The 20,418-nt window shown below is 40.6% G+C and overlaps 2 protein-coding genes across 2 annotated transcripts; one reads left to right on the top strand and one right to left on the bottom strand.

Annotated features, from left to right (window-relative positions):
- Positions 1-1,560: 1,560 nt before the first annotated feature.
- Positions 1,561-7,162, top strand: LOC129853187 (zinc finger protein 518A-like). The gene is made up of 3 exons (XM_055918945.1): positions 1,561-1,824; positions 3,047-5,584; positions 5,780-7,162. Exons 2-3 carry the CDS (start codon positions 3,061-3,063, stop codon positions 6,565-6,567), a joined length of 3,312 nt encoding a protein of 1,103 aa, XP_055774920.1. The 5' UTR covers positions 1,561-1,824; positions 3,047-3,060; the 3' UTR covers positions 6,568-7,162.
- On the bottom strand, positions 7,156-15,858 carry LOC129853197 (B-cell linker protein-like). Its single transcript, XM_055918955.1, has 21 exons — positions 15,794-15,858; positions 14,422-14,483; positions 14,176-14,216; positions 13,870-13,987; positions 13,239-13,357; positions 13,017-13,086; positions 12,732-12,815; positions 12,549-12,574; positions 12,423-12,448; positions 12,222-12,278; positions 12,032-12,062; positions 11,839-11,890; positions 10,885-10,948; positions 10,729-10,756; positions 10,601-10,631; positions 10,321-10,396; positions 10,116-10,147; positions 9,867-9,922; positions 9,587-9,670; positions 9,270-9,425; positions 7,156-9,157 (listed from the first exon to the last, which is right to left on the bottom strand). Exons 1-21 carry the CDS (start codon positions 15,844-15,846, stop codon positions 9,041-9,043), a joined length of 1,383 nt encoding a protein of 460 aa, XP_055774930.1. The 5' UTR covers positions 15,847-15,858; the 3' UTR covers positions 7,156-9,040.
- Between the last annotated feature and the right edge of the window lie 4,560 nt (positions 15,859-20,418).

Raw genomic sequence — 20,418 nt, 5'->3', positions numbered from 1 at the left:
TATCCGGCGCAGTCTGTTTTCCCTCACATCCAACCACATTCGATGCGTGGAACGGATGTGGGTGGGGCTATGTCTACATAATGGTGCTAATGTAAAAAAAACTCACGAAAGCCGTGAGGCCGATACGTAAAGCTTATTAAAGAGCAGTGTGCGGGTTTTTTCTTTTCCCTCAACTTCAACATAATCAAATCACCTCTGCTTAGTCTAATAGTGACAACTAAAAGATATAAAAAACAATTAGCTCCAATTAGAAAAACATGTCAACTCACCCTACTTGTAGAGAAACGCCAATGCTATCCTCTCTTTCATTTTGACGAAACGGTCTGTCACTGTCATACAGTACACGCTTTTATTTTTTGATGTCCTTGGCTACCTAGCTAAAATCCTTCGTCGCTAGCCTAACGTCTATTCATGGGCAACGTTAGCTAGTTACAATTTGTCTTCTAGGCCTACATCTAGCTACATATTGAACTTCCAACCTCTCGGGGCAGGGGCACAACAATATATTAATTAATGTTAGAATCAGAATCGCTATTATAATTATTGGAGAATTAAGTAAAAACAGTCCAAATCCCTATCTCCACCATGGCTAATTTAGGAAAGGGCCCATTTTAGCTAGCTAGCCACCGGAAGACAACAATACAACGAGATGTAACAATTCTAAGTTTTTCTGTCAATGCCATATGCTCTCATTTAGATTTGATGGGAGTTACGCCAAAATCCAAAGACGCTTCCCTTCACACTTTTTTTTGTGCGCCATGACCATTCAGTTGAGCTCGCTCATTTTAGCTCAACCTGATTGGCACATGTGTTATACTTTTTTGTCAAGGTAGGCCAGATGCTCTCTGTCTTTTCTTGCCTTCAATGCTACCGACAGCAACAATGTCATACTCGTTTGGACCAGACAGATGGCCTACACGTAGAGACAGAGGGGCGCTGTTTCGCTCGCTCGGATGCTTTCTCCTGTGAGATACATTCAGCCTCTTGCGAATTGAAGGAAAATTATGAAACACAGGGACGAAATATATATTTTTGTAGGGTTTTTTTTCTTCATTTTTTTGGCGAAGCCTGGTTGCCCTTGGCATCCATGCATACAAGCCACTGATTAGCGCTGTATCCCAAGCATGTCTTCAACCCAAATCCTTGATCTGTTAGTCCAACACCTTTTCCATTGCGCAAGCAGCAAAGGACATGGGCACGTAGCCTCCTGCTTCCTCCCTCCGGAATCTTTAGTCTCATGTGATTTAATCAGCAGGCTTCTTTGGTCTGATTGAGGCACAATCCCACCCCTAGCAAAGTGGTCAAAAGGGGATTATTCCCTTCCTTTGCTAACAAATATATTACCCAAATAGCCTATCACATACAAGTGAACATTTACCCAGCAGTAATTACCTTACATCGTATTATTATTATTTTTAAGGTTGCAATCTACATTTTTGTATTTATTTTTCATAATAATCTTCTCAATGACAGGCTGACAACAAAATACCAAGAAGAGATGGTTCAGTGAACAGTAGGCTATTTGGAGGGGCAAAGGAAGTGCAATCTTGTTTTGAGTCCCTCGAACAGTTATAACACTGTTATAAACTATGGAGCTGCACGTACTGAAAGTAACAGTAAAAAAAAAAAGAATTATACCGACTAGCGATATAATAAAACACTTTTGGATAGTATACTCAAGCCGTGTGTCTGTCATGTAGGCTAAACGGTGCATGAGCCATTATTCATCCGCTCTGTTGTACAGCTCTCGCTCAACTCCGCGTAATCCCCGGATGAAGCTGTCATGGCTGCCATTCGCTGAGCTGTCAAGCCTACAAAACAAAGGTAAAAGCCAACCGAAGTCTCGAATTATGTCGTCGTTGTCAATTATATCGGAGTTTTACTCAGCGGTAAATACATTTTGGTTGAGATACATTGAAGATATGAACTTTTTGTCGTGCAATTTTTCTGTGCACTTTGTCACAACATAAATGCTCTTCATGTGTATTTAATTCAAATCAATCAATTGGCAAATCAGCCAGCCGTTCGAAAGCTCACACTTCAGAGTAAATGTTTTACAACGCAGTGAGATAAAGGTGATGATGAGTGATGGTCGAAGCAAAAATATGAATTGCTTTATATAAATTAACGCGTTTGTTTGTTACATGTTAATGAACCTTCTCAGTGTGTTTGTTTTGGTCAAGTCAAATAGCACAATAAAAATGGCTGACAGTTTTGACCTGATGCAAAGTTGACATTCTGTAATATTTTTTTTGCGGCCAGCAACCAATTTAGCATATAACGTTAACATTATCTTCTACTGAGACCTATTGGGATATAATCTGAACAGGTGTGCTTTAGCATAGAATCTTTTCTTCGACTGAGATCCATTACAAATGCATTTTTTTGTCAGATTTGGTGGATTATTGCAAGTCCTTTGGTCAGTCACATTGAGAAATTTACATGGCACATCATTTGAGTAAAATATTATGGAGTAAGACATTTCCACTATAGTAAATAGTCTGAAATGTAATTACATTGAATCTGCAACAGGTGGATAAGGTTGACCCATGCTGTTGGTTATGTTGTGAGAACATGCACTAGTCAGGCAATACACCACGCAGGTAGGCTGCAGAGTACTAGCCTTATAGTGAAGACTACCCCACTACAAGAGTTTGCACTAATGTGCACTTAATAACTTTGGTAATAAAACACAGCATCATTCTTGTATAAATGATTGCAGATCAGGATAATTTTATCCCCATTTCAAACATACATCCTAATATAGTATTTTCTCAGGTCAGGTCTCTGTGTGGGCTGTAGACTAGATTCCGAGGGGACATTTGCATATATTTGATGGTTGCCAGTTTATAGACCAGGAAATTGTTAAATTGGTGAAAATGTTTTGTGCTGGGCTATTTACGCATCTTTTCTCAAAAATATCAAACCAAGTTAAATCAATATGGTTCTGTTTATGTTTTTTACAATGAGGTCAGAAGTGCAATGTCTATAATGAATGTCTGGCTTGCAAATCAATTGTTGATTGTTTCTTTTAACTCTGTTACAGAGGCCTGAATTGATATGGATCCAGCACGCGCTGAATTAGATGTCCCTGCTGGAGGTAATATAAAAGTTGTCGATGATGACAGAAACTGGAACAAACGACTCCGTCTCAGGAAAGCTGCCGTTCAGCCCCCAGTCATGCAAAGTAAAGATAAGCATGGGCCAAAGAAGATAACAGAGGACATGGAGAAAAGCACAGAGCAGACGTATTTGAAGAAGACACCCCTTAAAGCACAAGAGGGTCAACATGTGACAAAGGTTTCTAGAGATATACTTGGGTTTACATGCTCTGAATGCAAGGACAGCACAGAATTCAGCCCTAATGACTTACTGAGGCACTTTCAGGAGACTCACCCAGGAAGCCAACCAATATTTCCTTGTGACATGTGCAGTTTTATTACACATGAATTCTCCCGCCTTGAAGTCCACCAAATAGGCCACAGAGACACTTTTGTCAGCTGCAACATATGCAATGACAATGTCCAGCACACCCTCTTGCAGCTCACCACACATTTAAACATGCACCACAGCTTGAACGGCCACTACTGTTGTGAGAAGTGCAAGTTCTCCACAAGAGATGTAGGAGCATTTTTGGAGCACCTGTATCTACATAACATTGCGCCGCAAGCAGGTCCTGCTGACCAGGATTTGATGAGACATCTCATGGCCAAAACAGCACAATTCCGCTTCAGTTGCCAGTTCTGTGACTATAAATCTCATCGAAAATATATCATCACAAAGCACATGGCCACCATTCATGGTGAAGAGAAGAGACAGAAAAACAAGCCGAAAATGAAAGATGTTGGTCCTAAAACAGTAGATAACTCATCTCCAAGACTGAAGCACACAGTGACGAGTACAGTGAGGGAAAATAACTGGATGTCACAAGGCTGTCTTTCTCTGCCGGGGGAAGGATTTCTGGATAAATATTGCAGATTGTCAAATCCAGAGAGGGCTTTGGAGGAGACTAAGCACTTTTTAGAGAAGTCTGTGGCTGCTGAAACAGGTGGGCAGACATGGAACGAAGCTCTTAAGACTGTACTTTCAAATGTGCCCCAAGCCATCACTTCCTTTTCAAACTCAGAAAACTGCATGATATCCAATCCTGGATTCACAAACACAGACAAAGACATCACTGTCCTCATGCTCAAAAACAAGATTTCAATTCCTCCGGATGTCACTACTGAAGCCATTGGTTTCAAAATGGTGGAAGGCAAAAAACATTTGGTTCTCAAGGTTACACCAGCAGCAAAGCAAGAGACCTCTGACACAACAAAGACGTCATTGTGTGTCACTGAGCAGGAATCAGAGAAGATTGCTTGTCAAACTAGTGCTGGGGACTCCAATGCAAACGGATGCCAATCGAATTCAACTATCCCCCCAATGACTAGGCCACCCAGTTGTCCAGAATCATTCTTGACACAAAATGATGTTGGCACGATTTCAACCCTAAAGTTAGTAGAATATGATCAAACTCAAGAAAATAGAGAGAACCAGGAAACAAGGGTTGGCCAGGAACACCAGAGACATGACGCAGAACCCAAAGATGTGAATCACTGTGAAGATACGGCAGAGGACATGAAAGAGCCGAAGTTGACAATGGAGAAAAGTGAGAAAAAGCTAAAATCCTTTCCTGAAGCTCTGTGCTCTTCCAAGAATATGGGGGACAAAAAAAGGGGGAGAACGAAAGTGGTCAGCCCTAAAACTGTAGAGAAAAAATCATCACCAGCATTAAAGCTCCTCCTGAAGAAGAACCCAGTTAAGGAAATGCAGTGGATGTCACAAGGTCATCTTCCCCTGTTAGGAGGAGGTTTGCTGAACAATTACCACAGACTAGAGCACCCACAGAAAACTTTGGAGGAGACGAGGCAATTTCTTAAAAGAGCACTGTCAGCGGAAAATGGCAAAAAGAAACATACCAACTCCAAAGTGGTCACTAGGTCGTCAAAGTCAGAGGGAGGCTTTATTCCAAACCTTGGACATTTCAGCTCCAGAGTTAACAACCTTAGTGCCCTCATGGTAAAAAATACGATTTTAGTTCCTCCCAATTGCACTACAGAGGCCATGGGTTTCAAAATGGTGGACGGCAAAAAGCATTTGGTTGTTAAGGTTACACCATCAGACAAAACAGAGGCATCCTTGCATTCCGTTGAGACAAAGGAAGACAACCCTGCATCTGAAAGTTGCACTATGAGCCAGAACAGTTTAGTCGTTGTCGAGAAAAGTCAGCCAAGTTCTAAAATCCCTCCAAGCACCATAACAACGAGTAACCTAGAATATCATTTTGAAAATGTGGAGCTTCCAAACACTAATGTCAGTTCTGAAAACACAGAAGGAATGAACAATGGCGTGGATTCTCATGTCCTAGATGGCCAAGATTGTCCAAGGGTAGGCCTACCTCATGTATCAAATGGAGCCAAATCAAATGGAAATGATAAGATAACGGAAGAGAAGCCTGACCTGGAAGGGGTTGGAACTACAGAAGCTCAGGTCATCATGGTGTCTCCCTCCCCTATACTCAATTACCTTACTTCCCCACAAGGTAATCAACACTATCTTGCTGAAATTAATTACATCTTATTTGTTAAATGTATTTCCCTTATTTACTTCTGATTACCTGTCATGTATGATTCAGTCCATGCCACTCTATGTTGTATGGATAGACATTATTGTAGCAGTTTACTTCCCTTTCTACTGAACTAATTGTGATTTGTTCTCTTTTTGAATATTTCAACAGGTATAACAAACTGGTCAGAGATTCCAGTCCACACTCCAGATGTTTATTCTCAGGACTTCCCTCCCAATACCACACTAAGAGATGGAGGAAAACAGGAGGTCTTTGACAGGATTTGCCTCTCACCACAGCAAAATAAACAGACAGTCAGAGGAAAGAGGCAGAGCGAACTGTCCACAGAGGACTCTCCTGAGCCCCTCTCAAAAGCCAATAAACCCTCCAACAAAGTTGTGGAAGAAGAAGAGGCTTCACCAGCAGCGGCGCATCACTGGGAGCCAGGCCCTAGAGATGTGGAGAGGACCCTGAAGCTATTGCCATTAAGTCCCACTCAACTCATTACACGTCCAAGGGGAGAACAGCCTGTTGTAGTGCTAAATCACCCAGACACAGACATTCCCGAGGTTACAAATATCATGGAGACTGTCCACAGGTACAAAGGGGAGGTCCAAAAAGTTCTGCTGTCTCGAAAAACATTGAAGGCCCTTGCAGGCATGGGTTGTAATATGTTAAGGGCAAATGCCCCAACGAATACCTCCATCTCTCATCAACGTATGTGGCCTGAGAGCAGAGTGAAAGAGAGATTCATCTTGAAATTGAAGCTGAAAAAGATGAGCAGAAAGAAGTACAAAGTGGTGAATGTAATCTCACACAGCACTGAGCCTCCATTACGATTTAGCTGCTGGTTTTGTGGCCGAGTCTTCAGTGATCAGGAGGTTTGGATTGGACATGGCCAGCGCCATCTGATGGAATCTAGTAAAGAGTGGGATAAACTGGAATGTGAAAAGTCATAATGTAATCTACACTGGATTCAAAGTTGGTGCTCCTGCACAAAAGCAATGTACAGAAAATATGAAATAAATGTCACTGTCTTATTAGAGAATAATGTTGATAATGATGACAAAATAATAGTGTGCAAAATCTATGTAACAACATGAGTTCTTTGAAAATACAGGGCTCTAACACTCAGGTAAAATTAGCATTTATTTTTTTATGTTTATTTTTTCATTTGCTCATATTTAATTTGAAACCCACTTATGTTTCAGTGCTATCATCGTTTTAGATAGGATGCAATCTATTTGTTGCTTCAGTTATGTCTAGCCAATATGAAATGCTATATAAGTTGATGTAAGTACATTGTCATAGGGACTCTTTCACAGAACACTGTAATAAGGACACGAATGAGCCATACTCCTAAAGCTCTAAACATGAACATTTAACATTATACGGGTATGTATAGTGTGTGTGTGGTATGATTATAGATTTGACGGGATGGCAGGTTTCCTATGTTACTAGGCTTTATCAACATTTTTTGAAAAGCTATTTTATTTGACATTTTATTTCTGATTTTCAGGTGTACACTGTGTTTTATTCACTCCCCCCCCCCCCCCCCCCCCCCCCCCCCTGTTTTGGCCATAGAAAATAGTGAATGTGTTTGTTTTTGTTTGAATGCATACAGTACAGTACGTACCAAAAATATGAATGGTTTCAAATATAGTACATTTTGTTAAGTTAGTCCTGCACTAGTAGCAGGAGTAGTCCAAAGTATTCACCTTTTTATAATTTAACAAAATCCATAGTATGTTATAGGATGACTGATGGCATGTCTGCATATAGCCTAACAATGCTGGTTTTACATGCAAAATATTGTTTTTCTGAAAGAAATTCCTATTGTGACTTGAAATTATGTTTTTTTAATAGGATTATGAACAGACAGTGAATACTTCTTCCCATTATCTCACTTTATGAAGCTTATGACAATATTGATATGCATGTTACTGTATGTTTCCTTATGTTCTGACAGTATCCATGGCAAGGGATACTTTTAGTTAGTCAGCCCAGGACCATTGGTCAAATGGACCCAAATCATAAATACACATAGCACATCTTTCGGACCATACCCTTTCTGCTTGCACACGTCAGCATTAGTCACCCACCATGTATTTCTGCATTTAAACAGAAAATGTTCAAAGTGTCTCTCCACATCACAATCATAGTGCATCATCGTAATGGCGCGTATGTTCAGCAACCCCTCTAGGCACCTCTTTCTCTCTCTCTCTCTCTCTGGCATGGATGAATTATAGGACGTACCTGGTTTGGAATAGTATTGAGAAGTCAGGGAAAGAGGTACAATTTTGACTTAAGAAATATTTGTTTTTCTCCAAGTGCCTGACCTTTACACAACGAATATGTATTTATCTTGATACACACCTGGTAGCATTATGTGTTGTACAGATCAATAAATACAAATAGTTTGACAATATCTGTGTGATTATTGAATATGTATGTAAGTCAGGTAACACAATTAAGTAAGGAAAGGTATATCAATCATTTTGAGTTAATGAACACAACTAAAGAATATGGTATAAAACGCAATGCTGCAGACATTTCTTTGTTCTATTGGTGTTGCTTACCAGCATCATACAGCATTCATGCTTACTGTAGTTACTTTCTATTTATAATACTTCTACAATATTTTAAGAATACATAATGGCACTATTAGAGGGGCCATGTTTAGTTGGTGGAAAAGACCCCATAGAATGCAAAATGTTCAACACCAGTTTGAAAATGTACACACATGAACTATTTTACTGAATTGGCACAGTACCAATCTCGGAAACACGACCCTAGGCCACAACAGTGACTAGGGTCTGGTAATCATGACGGACTGACTTAGTACATTCCGAAAAGAGGGAAAAATTGTTCCAGGACGGTCCTCTTCAGACAGGCACCTCGCCCATCAAATCACGATACAAAGTTTGCAGGTAAAACCTTTGCAGTGGTTTTAGTGAAGGTAGTTGATGTAAACTAGCCAATTACCAAATGCACTCATTAAAAATAACCTGTGATCTTCATCTTGATAGCTTCTATTTTGTGGCCGGGGGATGTGTGCAACAGGCGGAGAAGGCAGTGATGTAGTTCCTCTATGTCCAACCAACGTTATATTACGTACAGACGTGTTAAGCTGGAGCATTGGTACATTGCCAAAAGCAACCTGTCTGTCTAGAGAGACTAGCACATTACAGTAAGTCAATTTTATTCTGGTCTTGCTTGGATATCCATGGCTGGTGAATGTGACTAGACTAATCCAACTGTTTGTCACAAACCCTGAACAGATGGTCAGTAATTTCAGACTGAGAGCAGCATCAAATTGCCTGATGACTTGCACACAGGTCTTACACTAGACGCACAGATTTGGAATGTGACTCCCAAGTCCGAACCTTAAATCCCTGATGGTCCATAGGACTAGATAGGGTCTAGTGAGGCCTAAGGATTCACAGCATAGCACAGTTTGGTAGAGTCCTTGGTGTTACTCTGGCCGTCAATCAGTACCAGGGGTTTCCTCTGATGGTTCTCAATGATGTGGGAAACACTGGTGAAACGCTGAGGGAATACAATAAGAGGTGTCAGACCTATAGGTTAGGAATTAGGCCATCTATATTTCATGGATATCAGAACATTGTTTTGTAGCCCATCAAGATGAGATGTTGTCTACCTCCTCTCCTTTCTTCTCCCTTCCAAGTGCGTACTGCTGCGATGCTTGGATGTAGCGCACTGGGATGTTGTAGACTCTACTGTTGTAAAACACCACTAAAGTGTATGGCTGTTGTGTGTCCTGACCAGAGCTCTTCCTTATTAGGAAGGACCCATCCTGAAACAAAGGAGATGCACAGTACAGTCAGCTGGAGCAATCAGTCTCATTTTTATCCTAACACCCATGATTTCGTTTATTAAAAAATGCAAGTTGATATTAAGACCGTGATTATAATAAGAGTATGTTTAATTGTCCGTATTCATGTGAGTGAGACTCGCCTTATTTGAGCGAACCAAGGCATCCTCAGCTGTCTTACGGTCACAGGTGCTGGCATACCAGGGTTTCTTCAAGACATCTGTCCCCTACAACAACCACAAAAATACAGAAACAAGAAAGTGTGTTTAAAGTCAAGTCCACGTGGCTCTAATATGCTTTGCAGTTTTCACAAACTTCAATAGTGTATTCATCCATGCATTGTGCATGCCATCACCAGTATTTTGAGCTACATCGTAGTATGTTATAAATAAAATAGTGACATTTAGGTCAAGTTTTTATCACCTCTTCAGCATCTGTTAACCCATTTTCATCTGTGGCTACAGTTCCTCTATCAGTTTCTGGGAATTAGAAAACAGTAAAAAATACATTTTAAAAAGTACTCATTTAGTGTTGTATAGACACAGCAGAATCCATTCACAGAATAAATATTTGCGGTGTTGTGTCACTGTCAGGGTCGAGGTTATGGTTATCTGCCTGTGGCCGTTTGCATATCATTTGTAATCAACATGACTCTCTCAGACCTGTACTTACTGTGAGAGGTCAACATCTGTGGCAGAGGAATCCTGCAGTAGAGAAAAGAAGAACATTCCGGGATAATTTATATTGGCCTTGACGCATGTCGGTTTGTGCTGTCTTGCTAACTCTACCCCTGCCCCAGATCTGGGGCCAGGCTATAAAGAGAGATCTGCATGGCGCAAAATAGAGAGATTTCTTATGAAGTCATGATGTTTCTTACTTGGCACGCTTGTATTCAGAGGGCTGGGGTGTGGCCGTGAGTTTCTGGTTAATGGGCCTCGTGGCCAGTGCTGTGCCTGTGGAAAAGCAGATATAGCAAGAGAGTGTGTTACAGTGGTCTACTATTATGCAAGTGGATGACCGCATAAACACTTTCTGGATTTAACAACTTACAGCAATACAGACATGTCATTCATTGAATTGTGTGTTTTATGTACTGTAATGCATTTCATAGGCATAAAAGGTTATGAAATCAAATCAGTTTAGGAATAGGTAACTACCTTCATTTCCCCCGGATGCAATATCTGGCCTCTGAAAAAAGACAAACATGATCACCCTGCACCATTTCCCATAGAATTTAGAATTTCACACGTTTTTTTCCCAAAATATATTTTGGAGTTTCCCCTACCGGTTTAAAATATGGCTTCAATGGCTTCCTAAAATAGAGAGGATTATGTGAGTTAGGTAATCCCTGAAACCAGACTTTTCCGGTGCTCTTCTAAGTGAACAAGCAGCCTGCAATGAATAGAAAATATGATATATAATTTTAGTGAGTGACACGTACATCTCTCTGGGCATTGGTTTGGGAAGTGCAGGCAGGGGCTTTTCCCCAGACGTTGTACTGCCAGCTAGGAGAACAGAGATGACATACAGTAAATACACATATAAAGTAAGTTCTGTTATGTAACACAATGTTAAGTTATTTTATGCTCTTTTACAATCTTTTAACTTCCATTCATTGTAATGTATGTTGTGTTGTGTCTCACGTACAGTGCCTTCAGAAAGTATTCACACACCTTGACTTTTTCCGCATTTAGTTGTGTTACAAGGTGGGATTAAAATTGATTAAATTGTCATTTTTTTTGTCAAAGATCTACACAAAATACTCTGTAATTTCAAAATGGAAGAAAAATTAAAAAAATGTGTAAAACATCATATGAAAAATAAACACAAATATAACTTGATTCCATAAGTTTTCAACCCCCTGAGTCAATACATGCTAGAATCACCTTTGGCAGCGATTACAGCAGTCTTTCTGGGTAATTCTATAAGAGCTTTGCACATCAGGATTGTACAGTATTTGCACATTATTCTTTTCAAGCGTTGTCAATTTGGTTGTTGATCATTGATAGACAGCCATTTTCAAGTCTTGCCATAGATTTTCAAGCCGATTTGTTTAAAATTCACTGCTCGGCTGAGGGACCTTACATATAATTGTATGTGTGAGGTACAGAGATGAGGTAGTCATTCAAAAACCATGTTAAACACTATTATGCACACAGAGTGAGTCCATGCAACTTGCTAATGTTCCATTTTTGTTTTGCATCGGGCAATCCACTAGATGGCATAATTAGCCAATTGAAGTAACTACCAACATGGTACATCAAATATTTTGGAGGATATGAAACAATGTTCTTTGTTAATAGTTGCCTGTTTTCTTTTAGAATGTATTATTGCCACATTAAAGTTCAAAGGTTTAGTCATTTGGCTGATGGTGGTAATATGGATGAATACATACTTGTGTCTGGATTGCAGACTTCATATTCATCATCATCTATGGGCTCCTGGATCTAGATGACAGTAACAAAAAAACGGTTAATGATTCCAGTGCTGATAATATCCAATCTTTACTGTTCTATTACTATCTCATCAAAGGAAGTATTTGGGGTCAGGTACAACATCCAGAGTCCCTTTGGTACAGTAGCACTTACTGGGATGGGATGACAATTCTTTATGTGCATTCTGGAGAGAGAAGAGAACATATGAATTATTCATGTCAGTGTGGCAATGAAACAGAAGAAAACGACCTCATGTTTATTAAATAGTTTATCCTTCAATGGCAATCATGCATAAAATCCATGTTTCCTGGTCTCCAGAAGAGGTTGTAGTCATTGTTAGCACCTTGGGCTGGCTCTAGGGGGCAAACTCTGTATAGGGACTCTGAGGAGTGTGGAAGGTCTGTAAAAAATGAATTTAAAAAAGCTGTCAGTTTTGTGTCTTTTCCAATAAATAGATATTTAGATACTGTATTTCTGTCATGGGAAATGTTGATCCCATTTGACCCGGTCTGAAAAGTGCTACCGTCCCTGAACCAGAACTGACCTGCTCACTGGGGGAGGAGAGTTTTCCTTTAGATGAAAGAGAACATGGGACACATCAAGCATAGTCCTACAGTCATTAACTATACTATTTATTGTAATGTATTAGCCGTTTGGTTATCAAACCTACCTCCATGTCAGGGACTTCATACACATCTGAAAAACAAAACAAAAAGACTAAGCCTCAAAATTCTAACTCAGTCGGGCACATTAAGCACAATAAATGAAACGTGTGGAAATCTGTTGAAATTCAATCAATCCCCCCCAAACAATTCCATATATTCAGTGCCGCTGCTGAGATGCAGTTACATACCTGAGCTATTTGAGCACCCTGGCACAGTCTTGGACATTGAAGGACTGCTCGTTATCGGTTTGCCTCTTCCATGCATTGGACGGTCTGAAGGGAAGTTTACATGTGGATTGTATGTTGACATTAAGGTGTCTTGGTAACGTTTATCTGACGGTGATTGGCAACAGATAAAAATGTACAATGGTTTCATGACACCTGTATGTTGAAGATAATATAATTGAGGAACATAGTATACTGTAAATATGGATCATATTTCCAGTGTCTGATTAATTTATTGGGATAGCTTACTAGCAGGTGATTCCTCTGTGGGGTTTATATAGTTGTCTTCATCGTCACTTTCTGGGTTGACGTAGTCTTCCTAAAGACAGCGATCGTACAATGTGTCATGAAAAAGTACGATGGCAAATAAGGTGTCAATATGCTGTCATAAAGGTATGACAGATAACGCACTGTCATGAAAACAGAAAGCAACAAGAATCATTCTTGTTTTGCCTAACAACTTCACATTACTTCATCATAGGCCTGCTGGTTGGGTTTAGGGGGCAGTGATGGTGACGGGGGTGGTTTGGTGGTCTTTGGAGGCCAGATGGGCTTCCTGGGCGAGGGGTCCGGCCTGCTACGGCAGCTGTCTGGAAAAGAGAAGCAAAAGCAGAAACAGAACATCAGTATTTCCATAACGCTACAACACGTGGTCATTGCGGTGCTCTGTGTCTGTCCGGTCCACTGACAACCCACTGGGCACATACTGGTCGAATCAACATTGTTTCCACGTCATTTCAAGCGTTCACTCAGAAATATTATCAGCCGTTTCCTTCATGCATGCAAGCATATCAAATATGTGATTTATATACAGTAGTCCTCGTACCATGAGCTAAACACAGCTTCTATATTAAATAGATACATGTAGATAGAGGATAGAGTAGTCTTGAATAGCCTCTAGTGTTAGAGAGAGAGTAAGGAAAGGGAAAGGGGGATACCTAGTCAGTTGTACAACTGAATGCATTCAACTGAAATGTGTCTTCCACATTTAAAGTAGTAGTTTTGTGTGGTTGTGTGTGAGTGCCTGCGTGTGTACATGCGTGCATGGATGCGTACATGTGTGTGTGTGTGTGTGTGTGTGGCAGAGTGGACGCGATCTCACCTATGTATTCCCCCCTGGGAAAGGAGGCAGACGAAGTGGAGGTGAAGACTCTCTGACAGGGAGGAGGCTCATAGCTGTCATCCTTCTCCTCTTGAGGGACCTCATAAGTGTCACTGTCCTGCAACATCATGATATCGTTAAGATGCTCAGTCCTACAGCTTTGGTTGATGTGAAGTGTAAACACTGTACAGCTGCTGACATTAGTCAAACGTCTGTGGGAGCACTGTCAGATGCAAGTTTGTATTAGAAGCATTTCTCTAATAGTTTAGTGTTTTAGAATCAATATAGCATGTGGATTGAACTCACAAACTCTTTTTCAGACCACTGTTCTTCCTCCACGTCATTACCTGTAAAGATAAATATTAAATAAGGGCCCCACAGTATGAGATGCAAAGTAATTGGAAAATACAGCATTGGGAAGACATGCATCATAGCTTCTGAAGTCATATTCTGAACATATTGCTGCAAAACTATTGCTGACCATTCTCCCCAAAAACAAACTTTTGTCACTATTATATACACTAGTTCAAGGGCCACATTGTGAGGTCTTACCTTGATAGGTCTTACCTCGATAGTCTCTTACAGGTAGTTTTGGAGATGACTTGTTTTGAAATCTACAGTACAGACAGACCAGTTAGGAGTAAAAGCCAAAGTTTTAGAAACAAGAATGAACTTAACTATTTTTAGACATTCAACTTTGGGCCTGAAGAGTGATTGTAGACATTCATGTTACCCCTCCCAGTTCTGTGTAGTATTACCTGCTCATTCTGAAACCTAAGTCATTTCTTCATTATCTATTACTGAATACTTTAATTCTACAGCATGTTTACGTATACAGTTGTGTGTCAGCGGCTCCTTTTCAAGGAGGGAAAGAGAGAGAGTAAAGCCACCTGTCTGTACATGTTTCTCTGTTTGTCTATTTTCAGATCGAAGAAAGAGGAATAGCCACTTATCACCAAGGTTACTGTAGTAAACTAAAACTGAAACTAAAACTAATCATGAAAAAACTATTTTGTAAACTGAAATAAAATAATGAACAAACCTGTAAAAAAAAAATGTACTGAAACTATTATCTTGCGGGTTAATGCGGCCAGGCGAATGCGATGTTTCAAACAGGCATAGCTTGTGCATTACTATCACTAGCTATCACTAGTTAACCTGCAAAAAAATCTTATTTGTAGCTAATTTGATTCTTCTTACAAAAGTTAAAAAGCATTGGATTGGGTTAAACATGGGCGAGATACATTTCCACCAAATTCTTGTCTCGGGGCCATTCCCTTTAAATCCAAGTCACATTGAAATTTACTTTAGAATTTCAACCTAACTTAAACCTATTACCCCCCCCCCCCCCCCCCCCCCCCCCCCAATAAACTATACAACACACATGACTCCTAGCCTCCCATGCATGCTTTCTGTCCCTAACACTAAACCTAAAAACTGAAACTAAATAATATCAAACCAAAATATGACAAGTGTTTTTATACAACTACAAAATAAATTAAAACTAGCAAATCAACTCTCAAAACTAACTGTATCTAAACTGAATTCCAAATCAAACCCCCAAAACTAAACAAAATAAAAACGAGTTAACTTTAACCTTGTTTATCACCACAAAAAAACATTGAAGAAATTATACCATGTGAGTGCACTGCACTCTCAGCTGAACTGAGCTGAACTGAGCTGTATTTCCAATGCCATACATACCTCTGTTCTGGTTCCCACATATAGAGATGCTGGAATCTCATTCCCCTCATACACTGCATTTCAGATACATGCCAACCTCTACCTTGTCAGTGTAGTGTATAACTCAATATAATGAACTAGGGGAAAACTAGTGTCCTTGCGAACTTGTGGGTAACAGAGAGTAGTGTTAAGCAATGCTCTCTGTTTATGGAGTGTCAAACATTTATTTTGATCAACTGACCTTCTCAGCCTGTTTAGGATACTGCCATCATTCTTCTTGATATCCTGGACCATCTTCTGAAGCTGGCTGGAAGACACGTTTAAAGTTTCTCATTAAAGGTATCATATTCAACAAAAATCATACAGTGTTCATAAACGTAATACAGTACATAACTGTTAATACCATTTGGAGACAATAACACGTGCTAGACAAAATGTTACAGCACACACATACGGTGCATTCGGAAAGTATTCAGACCCCTTCCCCTTTTTCCACATTTTGTTACGTTACAGCCTTTTTCTTAATTGGATTAAATACATTTTTTCCCTCATTAATCTACACATAATACCCCATAATGACAAAGCGAGAACAGGTTTTTAGATATGTTTGCAAATGTATTAAGCTTAAAAAACAGAAATACCTTATTTACACAATTATTCAGACCCTTTACTATGAGACTTGAAATTGAGCTCTGGTGCATCCTGTTTTCATTGATCATCCTTGAGATGTTTCTACAACTTGATTGGAGTCACCCTGTGGTAAATTAAATCTATTGGACATGGTTTGGAAAGGTACACACCTGTCTATATAAGGTCCCACAGTTGGCAGTGCATGTCAGAGCAAAAACTAAGCCATGAGGTCGAAGGAATTGTCCGTAGAGCTCCGAGACAGAATTGTGTCGAGGCACAGACCTGGGGAATGGTACCAAAAAATGTCTGCAGCATTGGAGGTCCCCAAGAACACAGTGTCCTCCATCATTCTTGTGGCCTAACCTCAAGTGGCCTACCCTCCATACAATGACGGGTAGGCCACCATTGTAAATAAGAATTTGTTCTTAACTGACTTGCCTAGTTAAATAAAGGTTAAAAAAATAACAATAAAATTCTTAAATTGAATAAGTTTGGAACCACCAAGAGTCTTCTTAGTGCTGGCCACCTGGCCAAACTGAACAATCGGAGGAGAAAGGCCTTTGTCAGGGAGGTTAGCAAGAACCTGATGGTCATTCTGACAGAGCTCCAGAAGGACAACCATCTCTGCAGCACTCCACCAATCATGCCTTTATGGTAGAGTGGCTAGACGGAAGCCACTCCTCAGTAAAAGGCATGTGACCGCTCACTTGGATTTTGCCAAAAGGCACCTAAAGGACTCTCAGACCATGATAAATAAGATTCTCTGGTCTGATGAAACCAAGATTGAACTCTTTGGCCTGAATGCCAAGCTTCACGTCTGGAGTAAACCTGGCACCATCCCTACGGTGAATCTTGGTGGTGGCAACATCATCCTGTGATGATGTTTTTCAGCGGCAGGGACTGGGAGACTAGTCAGGATCGAGGGAAAGATGGACGGAGCAAAGTACCTCAGGACCTCAGACTGGGGCGAAGGTTCACCTTCCAACTGGACAACGACCCTAAGCACACAGCCAAGAAAACACAAGAGTGGCTTCGGGATAAGTCTCTGAATGTCCTTGAGTGGCCCAGCCATGAACATATCTGGAGAGACCTGAAAATAACTGTGCAGCAACGCACCCCATCCAACCTGACAGAATTTGAGAGGATCTGCAGAGAAAAATGGGAGAAACTCCCCAAATACAGGTGTGCCAAGCTTGTCGCGTCATACCCAAGAAGACTTGAGGCTGTAATTGCTGCCAAAGTTGCTTCAACAAAGGGTCTAAATAATTATGTAAATGACATATTTCCGTTTTTTATTACACCCCCTGGGGGTACTTGGCCTGTCCACAGGGTGTACTTGAGAAGACTCATGAGACCATAGACTTACTGGTAAAATGCACATGAAGGGGTACTTCAAGGGTATTCTGGGCAGACCTGAATGTACTTGATGGTACAGTAACCGAAAAAAAGGTTGAGAACCACTGGAGTAGCTGATACAATAGTAGAGACCTCTTATGGAATGTATCACTTCTTACCTTACACTAGATGGCAGCATGGCGCTAAAACAGCGAAAAGCCTTCGCTATATGCTTGCTTTTAATGTGAAAAGGATTGTTATTGTATGGCCCTACTTGTGCAAGGTGATCCGGAGCAGATTTACATTCAATCTTATTTTGTTCATCATTTGTTTACTAAACGTTTCATTCCATTCCCGTGACATGTTACCCTTTGAAATAATTCCGATGACATATCTGAATGTCTACTCACGCACATCCCTCAATAAATGTTAAAGCCTCTGTGCAGTGCAGTCTCTTGAATTTAAATCTCTTGAACAACTGTTTATTTACAACGGCAGATAGGATCGTCTAGAGTCTAGAGCCTACCCCGCTTACTCCTTCACGGTAGGAGGATACCTACGCAAATAAAAGATGACTGGTCATTGGTCAGAATAATCCGATCAGATTCGGAGGTTCGATGACAAGGTTGCTGTTCTGGAAAGAGCCAAGAACTTGTCTTCCTCAACAATTAGTATCCTGAAGCTGTGCGCTAGAAGATGAAATAACTATTCCCGGCCATGAAAGCTGCCAGAGCAAGTGGGGACATTGCTTACATCCTCTATGACAGGCTCACTGTCCACCCTCCCTCCTAAAAGCCTGGAAGGGATGAGAGAGCCAAGCCCATGGGTTTGTAGCTTCAACCCCGCAGCTCACACACTTACACACACCAACTGATTAATGGGCTGCTGAATGTTTATTTATATCTTGCTCTGTTTGTTCTTTTACATATTATGAGACGCTACCCAGGAAAGGGATGAAAATAGCCCATATTTATGTAGCCTTAGAAATAAGGTTCCTAAAATCAATAACTGGCTAACATCAGATAACATTCAGATATTAGCCATTTCTGAGACTCACTTAGATAATTCATTTGATGAGACAGAAGTAGCAATACAAAGATATAACATCTATATAAGAGACAGGAATGCTTACGGGGAGGTATTGCTATATACACTACATGACCAAAAATATGTGGACACCTGCTCATCGAAAATCTCATTCCAAAATCATTGGCATTAATTTGGAGTTCGTCCCCCTTTGTTGCTATAACAGCCTCCACTCTTCTGGGGAGGCTTTCCACAAAATGTTGGAACATTGCTGCGGGGACTTGCTTCCATTCAGCCACAAGAGCATTAGTGAGGTCGGGCACTGATGTTGGGCAATTAGGCTAGGCTCGCAGTTGGCGCTCCAATTCATCCCAAAGGTATTCGAAGGGGTTGAGGTCAGGGCTGTGTATAGGCCAGTCACGTTCTTCCACACAGATCTCGACAAACCATTTCTTTATGGACCTTGCTTTGTGCATGGGGGCATTGTCATGCTGAAACAGGAAAGGGCCTTCCCCAGACGGTTGCCACAAAGTTGGAAACACAGAATTGTCTAGAATGTCAGTGTATGCTGTAGCATTAAGATTTCCCTTCACTGGAACTAAGGGGCCTAGCCCGAACCATGAAAACAGCACCAAACCATTATTCCTCGTCCACCAAACTGTACAGTTGGCACTATGCATTGGGGCAGGTAGCATTCTCCTGGCATCTGCCAAACCCAGATTCATCGGACTGCCAGATGGTGAAGTGTGATTAGTCACTCCAGAGAATGCGTTCCCACTGCTCCAGGGTCCAATGGCGGCGAGACTACACAACTCCAGCTGAAGCTTGGCATTGCACATGGTGATCTTAGGCTTGTGTGCGGCTGCTTGGCCATGGAAACCCATTTAATGAACCTCCCGACGAACAATTATTGTGCTGCAAAGTTAGTAGAATGGCCCGTACTGAAGAGCTGAGTGGCTGAAATAGCCGAATCCACTAATTTGAAGGGGTGTCCACATACTTTTGTACATATAGTGTACAGTATATTTTCAGAGCCATTTCCCTGTATTGCTTAGAGAAGATCTCATGTTAAGTGTTATTGAAGTTCTGTGGTAGCAGGTTAAACCTGCCTCATCTGAAGCTTATTATTTTGGCGTGTTGCTATAGGCCACCAAGTGCTAACAGTCAGTAACTAACTAATGTGTGTGAAATGCTTGATAGTGTATGTGATGTAAACAGAGAAGTCTACATTCTTGGGGACCTGAATATTGACTGGTTTACATCAAGCTGTCTGCTCAAGAGGAAGCTTCTCACTGTAACCAGTACCTGCAATCTGGTTCAGGTTATTAATCGACCTACCAGGGTGTTTACAAGCACTACAGGGACAAGATCATCCGCATGTATTGATCCCATTTTAAATAATGCTGTAGAACTTTGTTCTAAAGCTGTATCCGTACCCATTGGAACAGTGATCACAATATAGTAGCTACAGTGCCTTCGGAAAGTATTCAGACTCTTTGACTCTTTCCAAATTTTGTTACATTACAGCCATATTCTAAAATGGATTAAATAATAAAAAATCCTCAGCAATCTACACACAGTACCCCATAAACACAAAGTGGAAACAGGTATTCGATGTTTTTGCATTTTTTTTAAACATAAAAAACAAATACCTTATGTACATAAGTATTCAGACCCTTTGCTATGAGACTCTTGGATAAATCCAAGATGGCGTAGCAGTCGGTCGTGTGTTGTGTTTGTCTTTGTTTGCCTTTGTCTTATCCCGTGTAAATAGACGTTTACATTTTTTGTATACATTTTAATCTCACATTCTATCTACGAACTAAATATACTTTCCTGCAACCCGCCTCACCTAATGTGGTACGGATCTGCTAT

Source organism: Salvelinus fontinalis, chromosome 1 (assembly GCF_029448725.1).
Source record: "Salvelinus fontinalis isolate EN_2023a chromosome 1, ASM2944872v1, whole genome shotgun sequence".
Classification (NCBI taxonomy): Eukaryota; Metazoa; Chordata; class Actinopteri; order Salmoniformes; family Salmonidae; genus Salvelinus; species Salvelinus fontinalis.
This window is presented reverse-complemented; position numbering and strand designations above follow the sequence as displayed.